At 42.9% G+C, this 10,553-nt stretch overlaps 1 protein-coding gene across 4 annotated transcripts in view; it reads left to right on the forward strand.

Moving 5' to 3' along the window:
• Positions 1-9,225, forward strand: part of LOC117499702 (signal-induced proliferation-associated 1-like protein 2) — an 85,960-nt gene extending 76,735 nt beyond the window's left edge. For 3 of the 4 annotated variants that reach the window (XM_034152282.1, XM_034152285.1, XM_034152283.1), the window contains 5 exons: positions 1,278-1,497; positions 3,135-3,266; positions 5,561-5,678; positions 6,970-7,048; positions 7,476-9,225. In XM_034152282.1, coding sequence (XP_034008173.1) covers positions 1,278-1,497; positions 3,135-3,266; positions 5,561-5,678; positions 6,970-7,048; positions 7,476-7,622 — 696 coding nt within the window. In that variant the 3' untranslated portion in view covers positions 7,623-9,225. The remainder of the gene's footprint in view (positions 1-1,277; positions 1,498-3,134; positions 3,267-5,560; positions 5,679-6,969; positions 7,049-7,475) is intronic. The other variant, XM_034152284.1, reaches the window with a different exon arrangement.
• The last annotated feature ends 1,328 nt before the right edge of the window (positions 9,226-10,553 follow it).

The following is a 10,553-nucleotide window of genomic DNA, read 5'->3' on the forward strand; positions in this document are numbered from 1 at the left end:
AACCTTGTTGAGTTAAAGCCCCTGAGATGTTCTTTAGAGGCAGGGTGTGTATGCTGCTTTGAGTTCTAATGCACATCGCCGCTTTAAAGACGTACTAGATGTTTGTTAAATTGTCACGGTGGGATTTGTGGGGGATCAGTCTTTTGAAATGGAGATGGCTGGGTGTTGGCCTGCGGGAATGCTTGTCTAGTGTTGGTTACAGCTGGGAAGCCAAAGGCAGATATTTACCCATCTGGCCAAATGTCCCACATATCATTTGTGGCTACTTTTGATGTCACTTCTCTAATATGTATGTAAGCTAAAAGGGACAATGACGGATTCGATTGGCCTTAGTGGTTTTGTGTGTTAAAACAGGAGATCTTCTGTCAAAATTCTGGCCGCAGTCATGAAACTCCATTATCCCTGCAATGATGGGCTGTGTAATTCTTCTCTGTGCACAGACGACTGCACATCAGGACGATGCTGCTTTTCAAACCACAGCTATTCTAACAGCTTTTGTTGCATTGACTTTTATAAGTCCCACAAAGCAGCAAACACACTTTATTGCTTTACTGGACTGTGTTTATTTGTTTTTGTCTGACTTGTAAACAAGCATCCAAAAGAAAATGTGAACCGAATTCATTCACAAATGAGTGACTTTGCATTAAATTGACTTCCACATGAGTTAAATTACGTTGTATTGATCTGAATCAATAATCCCTGGGTAATAACACATGCTGGACTTTAGTTCAAGGAAAACTACATTATTTTTCATCTTGGCTTATTTCCTATAAATGAGGCCATTTTGACTCAATTGGTCACGCTAACTGCACTGAAAAGATTAGGATTGACATGGGAAATAATACTCCCATTTACAATACAATACTCTGGTACACTTATTGCTGTGTGACTTTATTCTATCAAATACATCTCTGGCTTGCATGTCAGCTTATATTTTTCTTCTCCATCCCGATTAGGCACTTACCCCTTTCTGCAGTTTCAGAATGTTAATTCTCACATTAAGCTCAGTGACTACACAGTAACCTCCGTCACCACCTCCATGAGGCCTGTCCCCTGTTTCCCCCCACTCTGCCAGACCCCATCCAGCTGTGCTCAATCCATCTGCATTTTCCAGAGAGCAAAGACTGTAATTGATTCCTGACACTGCTCCCTCATGTTTCCTCCTTACCCGCCCAGCTGCCCGCTCATGTAAACCTGCTGTGCCGAGGAAATGTCATTCAGCTCCATCATTTGCATGATTGTGCCTCTCTGTTGACAAATTGTTCTCCTTCTCTCAGGTGTCAGCGGTGGGCAGTCTGTCACCGAGACGTTCCCTATACCGGACGCTGTCAGACGAGAGTGTGTGCAGTAACCGTAAGGGTTCGTCCTACACCAGCTCGCACAGCTCCATGCTGGACCAAGCCATGCCCAACGACATCCTCTTCAGCACCACGCCACCTTACCACAGCACGCTGCCCCCCCGCATTGTCCACAACCAGGGAGCTTCCAACCTGAGGAGTGAGTACAGATGAACTTTCATTTCTCATTTTACCAATCAAACTGCACATTTTCTAGGTACATTTTTCAGATGTTATTCGTTTTTCAAGGATATACTATACTATAGCACGCAGTTCCTCCATGCTATTCCACAGAAAAAACACAGATGTTTAATGTGTACTGTTTAGACAGTGTTTTACCTATTTCATCCACGAGGTCTGTTTGTTAGAGGAGGAGACACTGAAGATAATTCAGATTTGATTGAGAGAATCCTAGTGGTTGAAATGACATACTGTGCCCTTTAAAGAAAACAAAACAGAACTCTGTCTTATTAAAATACCTCTTAGAGACAGGAAAGCTGATGTAGACTTTCTCTGCATCTATCTTGGATTATCATTCCTCTTCTCTGGCCAGGACATACATACTTGTTTGAAGAGCCACTTGTGTCCTACCAATATTCTTAGCCCAACTGGTACACACTCCAGCAACACTCCTCGATATAGACAACTAATTGGAACTGGGCGAGGCTGCGTGCGACTTGCACGTGGCTCTGTCTGCATTAATCAGACACCTGTCACTGCTGGCTAGTATTCCCCTCTGTTCTCCAAGCATCCTCTGAATATGCATTAGTGATGAGAGGTGTGATGTGTCCTTTCCTGCGCCGCTGCAGGTTTTGGAAGATCTGTGACATGAACATACCTATTTTTCCATCAGGAGTGTCTCAATGTCTGTCATACATAATGTTTCATTCACTCATAAGTCCCTGCCTGCCTCCCTCTCTGTCCCTCTCGTCTCATTTCCATACCGCTCCTCATCCCTGTCTCTGGCTGCCGTCTTTGGATAGAAAATGGCTTTTGGAAAGATGTTTCTCTCTTTGGCCTCTTCTGACTGTCAACCTGATGGATTCCTGATTGTTTTGAAGGGTAGTTGAGAACACAGGCTCTCTCTTTCCCTGACTGAAACAGCCCAATTTGGTAAACAGTGAATCACTCAAGCTCCAAGACGCTGGGTAAATTGAAAGGAGAGTGTCAGCATCACCTCAAGCTCTCTCCGTCTCCTTCTCTGCTTCTCCACTCGTGCTTTTCTAAATGCCTCTCTGCAGAATGGGAGCTTGTTTATTGCATTCCCCGTCTTTCAGGGCTGACAGGGAGGGAGGGCGGAGAGAGACAGAGTGGAAGGAAAGGAGATATTGATTGAAACATGAAGACATTCACTAAGACAAGTCATTTATCGCCCCTCAGACAGCGCCCTTGCGAGTGGCACGCAAAGAAGGTGGTTTCATGTGAACCTATTGTGCTGTCACATAAATAGAAAACTTTTCTTTTTAGAGTGAAATCGTTTGCAACGATTAGGAGGACTTGTTATTTTGCTTCAGATTAGTATTGGACTGGAGGTATGATTGGATTGCAAGGATTGGATTTACCAAGCATAGACTCGAGCTAGGTGTTTTGATGTGCAAGGCTAGAGTTAGGTTAATAACCTCCCTTTAGCAGCAACGATTTGTTTGAATAAACCCCCTGCCCTCCCCTTCTACGCCCTCCCATACCTCTCCCAACCCTTCTTGTCTGCTGTGATGCAAACTGATGGGTGACTCAGAGATTAGCTCTAAACTCAGGCCAGGCCTGGACACTGATCCGAGTGCCTGCCTGTCTCTGCAGATGACTTTTGGTTCTCTGACGGCTCCTTGGCGGACAGGTCCAAGTTCAGCGACCCGGGCCTCATGCCCCTCCCAGACCCTGCCTCGGGCCTGGACTGGTCCCACCTGGTTGATGCAGCACGAGCCTTTGAAGGTAACCAGCCTGGCGGGAGCTGCTGGCACCTCGTGTTACCTCCCCCTTCTTCCTGGCTGCTTAGCGTGTGTGTGTGCAATTTTGTGTGTTTTAGTCTGCAAGTGCTAGCTCGCTTGCATGTGCAGGTTTGTGTACGCTTTGTGTTTTCTTCTAGTGTCTCCTAAGGTGCTGTAGGGACAATTTAAGGGAATGGTTTTTGCGCCTCTGCTCTGAGCCCCATTGTGATTCCCATTGAGCACTGTGGCTTGGAAAAGTGAGCCATCACATGCCAGCACAGACATGGTGCCAATTGTCAAACCATGAAGCCAGCAAACGGCCACTCGGGGAGAGTTCTTACAGGAATACTTTTACTGCTGTTTGGGTGATCATTTGGGTATTTCGGCTCCTCTTTGCTTCTTTTGTCCAATAAATCTGAATATGGTCGACAAGATGTTGGATTTTTTCTAGTCCACAAAAAGACATCTCATCTGTCCCTAAGGGGCACATTCACTCCTTAGAATTAAAAATCTTCCTTTTAAGGTACAATGTTGTTTCTAATAAGCAGTCTGAATGGCTGCTTTAGAGTAATTGTGTGTTTTGTGGTCTCTGGGAAAGCAATTTAGGAATCAAAAGCTTACGTTAATTGCGGGGGATATTACAGTTTGTTGTCTCTGGACAACATGAGTGATATGTTCCTGTCAAAACAAAATCTCTTTTCATTCACACTCTTATTTTCATTTAACTAGCATTGAAATGTCTCAGCAGTTCATGGTCAGCATCATCACTTCTTTCATTTCCCCCCCTCTTTTAGTAGTTTTGCTACTTCTTCCATGCCAGTGTATTTCCCATCTATCACGGAAACGCTAACATGCCATGAGTATTTTCTCCATTTGAACTCCGCCTGACCCCCGGACCAGCGATGGGGTTGCATGTGACCATTTGTTTGTCATAATTAATGAATCCTCTGTGGAGTTTCTTCTTTGCTTAAATGATACGCTGCGGGCTGTGGAGCAGGAAATGTATCAGAGTGGAATCAGTGGAGATGATGCAGAGTACTATGAAGGCAGTTGTCACGGCAGCCTGCATGGCCCAGAAAAACGCTGTGTAAACTGGAGTCTTGTTGCCGAGCAGAAAGTGTCTCCAGGCTGACATCGTGCCATGTTTAACCAGCTCTGTTTGGAGGCAGGGCAGAAAGAGGTTGCCTGAGATGTAAAGCAGTTATAATAGCACCAGAGAGACTGCTCATATTCAGTTTGGATAAGCTTAGAGCTAAAAAAACTGTGGCCTCCTAACATTTGAAAGCGGATGGAATTAAAAACGGTCTACATTTCAGCAACCAGTCTTTTGTTGCAATCAGTGAAAGCTCTCTTTGTCAACTATTGCATATTATTTGAATATTCCCTCGCAAATACATACAGCACGGTATGTTCACTCGCATAGATTTTTTTTCTCTTCAGTGTAATCTGTTTTGGTTTGATTATCAACAGCTTGCCCAGAGAATCTGGACACCATGTCACGGGGAAAAAATGACAAGCTGCTTTTCCTGTGCCCGTCACTGCTATCCTAGAAGTCTTTAATCTTTCTGATGCAGCCAGCACATATGAGGGAAATATTCATTCATATGTAAATTAAAGCTTGGTCTCCCTTTCCTGTCGCATCCAACTCCGGGCTCCATCAGCTTTTGTCTTGGAGTGGATTAGTTTTCATTTGGAGGCTAAATTAATAGAAGGGTTTCCTTAATCTTTTCTATGAATATGCAGATCCTCCTATCTTTAGTCTTTAGAAAAAGAGTGTGGTTTCTAAAGAAAAGAGCATTACGCCTCAAAACTGAGCAGTCCCCAAGCATAACATGCCAAGTTTGGGTTTTCCATGGGGCTTTGAGCAAGCTTAAGGGCCTGATATGGCAAAACAAGCATGACTAGTGCCTTACAGCTCTCTGGGATCCAGCCCATTATGAGTCAAACAGCTGTCAGTAGCAGCTCAGAGGGAGAAGCACCGCAGCAACACCCAAGGGACTAACTTTATCTGTGATGGTCTTTAAAAAATGCTCTGTTTTCCACCTTGTTCCCTATTGTCTGGCTATAGATCTCTCAGTATAGGAGGACTGCCTTTCAGCGCTTCAACCAAAACCATTCATTCATTAAAAAAAGCATGAATGAATCGCCCCATCCTGTCACGAATGCATGCATGCGAGTGTGTTGTTCCGCTCTATTTTAGTTGCATGTTGGCACCATGAAGTGCCTTTCTGAACACATTTCCTGTCTTTGATGTTAAGGGCAGATTATGACCTGTTGCGTCACCTCTTCTGTCTACAGACCAGCGCGTGGCCTCTTTCTGCACCATGACGGACATGCAGCGGGCGGAGGCTCTACATATCTCCAGAGAGCTGACCAGAAGGGTGGTGGAGGCGGAAGGAGCAGCCCTGGGAGCAGAGTAGGCTAAAACAACAAACACACAATTACCAATGTTTCAGTAGCAAGTGAAAAAGGGACTGTTTGTTAGAGCCTGCCCACAAACAGAGATTTAATAATCATAGTTTAGCAACCCTAACTCGACATGGTAGGCCTGTCCAGTTTAGGATTTCTATACCCAAGGACTCTATCCATGATTTATTTGCTAACTGTAACTACAAAGGGACGTGTCATTAACTAATGCATGTATAATATTATTTTGGGTTACAGGTAATATGAATCCAAATCTGCATTAGTTAATGTTATCTTTGCAAAACTCATCGCTTGTTTGTTATACTCAAATCCTTCTCTGTGGTGAAAGAGAAACATCCTCTAGCATAAACCTAAGCTCTCTATTGCTTATCAAAATATTTTCCAAATTGTAAGCAACTAAACCTTTCAAGGATTATGTGAGAACAAGTTTTTGTGTTTCCTAATGCTGTAACAAAATGGTAAGGCTTAGAAGCTCCACATTGGAAAACATGAAAAATGCACTCCCTTTATTTCCAAATCCACTTACACTTAAAGGTGGGGTAGGTAAGTTTGAGAAACCGGCTCGAGATACACTTTTTGTTATATTCCATGGAATGCTCTTAACATCCCGATAGCAATGAATATCTTAAGTGCTTTAACAAAAAATCCATAAAAAAATGTCATCTGTGGAAGCCGTAGCGCTGTAAAAAGCATGACCAATCATTTTAGCCGGCTCGGCTAAAATAACTGGATGGCCTACCTGCCTGTCAGCCTTCCATCTGGGCACAAACTTATCTCGTGCCCTCATTGGTCATGTGCGCGTTCTTGTGTGTTGGAGGAGGGGCTCTGTAAGGAAGTGGCAGATTTGTTCCGGCTGTGTATTTTCAAATTCTAGCGAACTCGAGCTGGTTTCTCCAAAATGACCTACCCCACCTTTAAGATCTGTCTGTTAGCATAATACCAAGTATGAGTCTAACATATTTTAAGATACTTTTTTTTTTTTTAAAACATAAAAAAGTAAGCTGGCAGCTCAGAGCGTTTTAGCATTAGCTTACATTAGCTAGCTAACATTGTTATAATCAGCTAGCGACCCTCATGTTTTCAGACACAAAACTCCATTGTCCAATCCAAATAATGGGAAAACGGACAGCTTGACAGGCATAACAACAGTAATTAAAGGGGGCGGGGCTTATCTAACTGTCCATTATCAGCTCCTGTATCGCTGTAGAAGAGGTCTTTGTGTTTTATTCGAAAAAGGTGTCTTTCTTGAGTCTTAACAACACCCTTGTGTCCCCCTACAGCGGCGCCCCCGCCACACTAACCGGCAAAGTCAACCAGTTGGAGGTGATCCTCAGACAGCTGCAGTATGACCTCAGAAAGGTGAGGTCGCATATATCAAACTGATTTCTTGATTCTGTCTTCGTCACCTTTTTGCCCTTCTTTGCCCTCCTCCAGGTCAGCAAACAGTGCATGTCTGTGTCGCGTAGCTCAGGAGAGCAGACATTGAGTAATGCATGCCCTGCGGTCTGTGTAATACAAACTCATCCACTTAATTCAATATCCTGCTTCCTTCCCTCATTGTGTCCCAGCCCAACATTTCCCCACCTCGGCTAATGCGCTTAACATAGTGACGGGAAGTGCACTTTAATCAGAACAGAGAAAAGGCTGCTTTGCCATGTTAATGCCTCCCATTAACACAGCACTGACGACAGATGCATGTTCTTATAGCGGGGGATTTCATCAACTTCCATTTATTTTTGCCTCATGTCCCGATGTTGATTGTCTGTGTGTTTCTTTGTGTTTCCAGGAGAAAGAGGATAAGGCGATGTTGCAGGAGGAGGTGCAACACCTGAGACAGGACAACATGCGTCTGCAGGAGGAGAGCCAGACGGCGTCGGCTCAGCTCAGGAAGTTCACAGAGTGGTTCTTTCACAGCATTGACAAGAAACCCTGAGAGACCCGCAGGAAGAGGGCAGGAGACGGCCTTCACTCCTCCTGGGCACCCACTCAACTCCTACTTTAGACTCCCAGATGATCCACAAGCCAACAAACTATAGAACCAACCATTACCAGCCCCCCAGAGTAATGAAAACTATTTAAAAAGCCCCTGCTTAGGAGACTGTAGCAGCCCTGTGTGGAGAGACTTGAAACCCTGATCTGGAACTTAGTTTTGGGATCCTCCTCTGACTGAAGTGCGGAGCTGTTTCTGATGTTAACGGTTTCTTTATCCTGACTAAAGGGGCTCATGGGAAAACCTTGTGCGCTAGAGAGGAATTGAGAACCCTTGGGAGCCCTGCTCTAGTCCCTGGGATCTTCTTACAGTAGTGGAATGTAAAGCTCTTTTACTGTAGTCAACATATAATCTACCTACGTATGTCACGTCAGTCTACTGTGCTGTATACTCAGCTGTACTGTATCGTACTGCACACTGTCACACAGCTGTTTCTGTGCCGGCCTTCACGGACACAGGAAAGTGGAGAGGGTAAGGCGAGGAAGGGGGAGGAATGTACTGGACTTAATGAAGTGGTACTGACTGTCTGCTTGCACCAAGAGGAATCCACATGTGGCGGTCTTGAAACATACAGTCCAAGAGGGAAAATGAATGTAGCTCAACAGAGACCCTTTTTTCTGGATTTCTGTTTCCCTGGCTCCCAAAACGTTCACGCTTTTGATGTTTTGGGTTTTTTCTTTGAACAAATTCCCCTTTTTTCTTTTCCTCAGTGTTGTAATGTAGGGTCACATGGCAGTAATTTTGATGTTTCAAGGTGCTTTTCCCTACACACATTCGTCAGTAGTTTCCATTCACTGTCACAATGTCCTAGCAATAATGAAGTGGTAGTTACAAAACTGTGTTTTAAAATGAAAAAAGAGAAAAAGAAGTTAGCACAAACGTGAAGAGTTCCTGTCGAGAAGCAGTTGTACTTGACATGTATTTATAAAACAGGACAGACTGTGCCTAAAACTCTTGGTTGTAAATGGATTGTTTCTCTTTGCTTTTATTTCTCTTTTATAAACACATGCCTTGTCTGTGGCTCACTGATATAAAATTGTATGTATGATTGTGTGTATGTGTGTGAGAGTGTTTGATAGTGTGTGTAGTTTATCACAGCAAATGTGTTCTTATGCAGTGGTTTCTAGAGCATTAGAGCAAGCGCCAGTGAACCACACTTACAATGCCAAATGTGTTTATTTCTGTAAATATCTGCCACAGAAGTGTCTTGTATTTAACACTATTATTTAAGCTTATTTAACCTAAAGTTGTTTATTTTATTAAAGGTATTTTTTTTTCTGCACTAAGGAGAGATAACGCTCTGTGTATGTTGTAAAGTGTGTAGCTTGCCAGGGCAAAAAAAACAACTATATATTTAAATATATAAATGATGATTTTGGAGATTCCAACATTTGGATGCTGCTAGATTACAGTTTGCTGGTTTGTATGCTTTTAAAAATGTGTCTCTCCATAAACTGTCTCATCCCTGGTGGGACACTGGTTGCTTTTTTTGGGTTTTGTTCATTTTTTGGTTTTGTTTTTTTAATAAATGTAGTTGTAAAAATAAGCCCCTATTGTGTTCTTAAATGCTTTTGTTTCCAATATTCAGAATTTCAAATGTCATGACCCGCTCAAGTTAACCCCAGTGGTGTTCAAACATATATTCCCATTTCTGGGGGGTTGTGGTTGTTGTGTTCTTTTGTTTTTCTTAATATGTTATTAAGAAATCGTTTTTCTGTGGAAGTATTTAAAAAGGTAAGTTAGAGGATAAATACAGCTCAGTTTGAGCCAAAGAGAGGGTTAGCTTAGCTTAGTTTAGCATAAAGACTGGAAGCAGCTGTTAACAGCTTGCCTAGCTATGTTCAAATAAATAGTTTGAGCAAATGACCCCCCGTAAAAACTAAGAAAAAGTTTCCACGAACAAACGAGTGAGCCTTATACTGTAGGTGGTGTGACCTTTGCACGGAGCTACGTTAACTGTTTTCCCCTCTAGTGCTACGCTAAGCTAATTGTTGCTTTATACATTTTGTGTGCAGGTGAGAGTGGCAATTAGATTTTCCTCCAACTCTTGTTATGAAAATATATAGTGCATGTCAAACTATTTAACAACACTTTCAAAAATGTGTAATGTAAGAGATGAAGTCCTCATACAGAAATGCTTGCTTTTAGTGGGTGAAAACGTTTCAAAGTTACTAGCCCAAAAAATAGGAAAGAAAAAAATCTCTTGCACTAAAAGACTTCTGAAGTTTTGAAGATAGCTGCTTGATATGTGAATCTATATTTACATGTTCTGGTCATCAAAGTTCAGCTTATTCCTTCATCTATCTTTCAAGTGAGCTCTGAAAACTCCCAGTGCCTCAAATGCAGGATCAGAATAATAAGGAACTGAATGTTGATTGAACTGGCAGATATTTTGACAGAAATTCAAACATTCAGTCTGCATCAAAAGCATTACAATTAAAGTGAATATGAGTATATGTCCTCATCAGATGTGATCAAAAGAGCTCATTTTGGACAGTACAATTGTTGAGCTCCCTCAGGAGAAGACAAGGATGACAACCTCTTGTGAGAGACTTTGATCTGCTATTTTGTAAACAGCAGGTGTGCTAAGACTTTGGAATGGAAACATGAAACCATAATGTGTTTGTGACTTGATTCCCTGTGCTTTAAATAAATGACAGATGTTGCTTTCACCGCTGGGACGGCAAAGGACATGCTGAATAATTACTCGTAAGCCTTTTTGGGTGCGCAGAGAAAAACAATTAAATTAGTTTCCTCCTTCCTGCGTAAACCTCCAGCCCAGCTGCTGGAGTGTGGTCCAATCTATGGCGTCCTCTCAGGGCTTGTGGCTGTGCAGGTGCTTGGATCTGTGGGTAGAGCTGGTTTGGCTGTATC

Source organism: Trematomus bernacchii, unplaced genomic scaffold, assembly GCF_902827165.1.
Source record: "Trematomus bernacchii unplaced genomic scaffold, fTreBer1.1, whole genome shotgun sequence".
Classification (NCBI taxonomy): domain Eukaryota; kingdom Metazoa; phylum Chordata; class Actinopteri; order Perciformes; family Nototheniidae; genus Trematomus; species Trematomus bernacchii.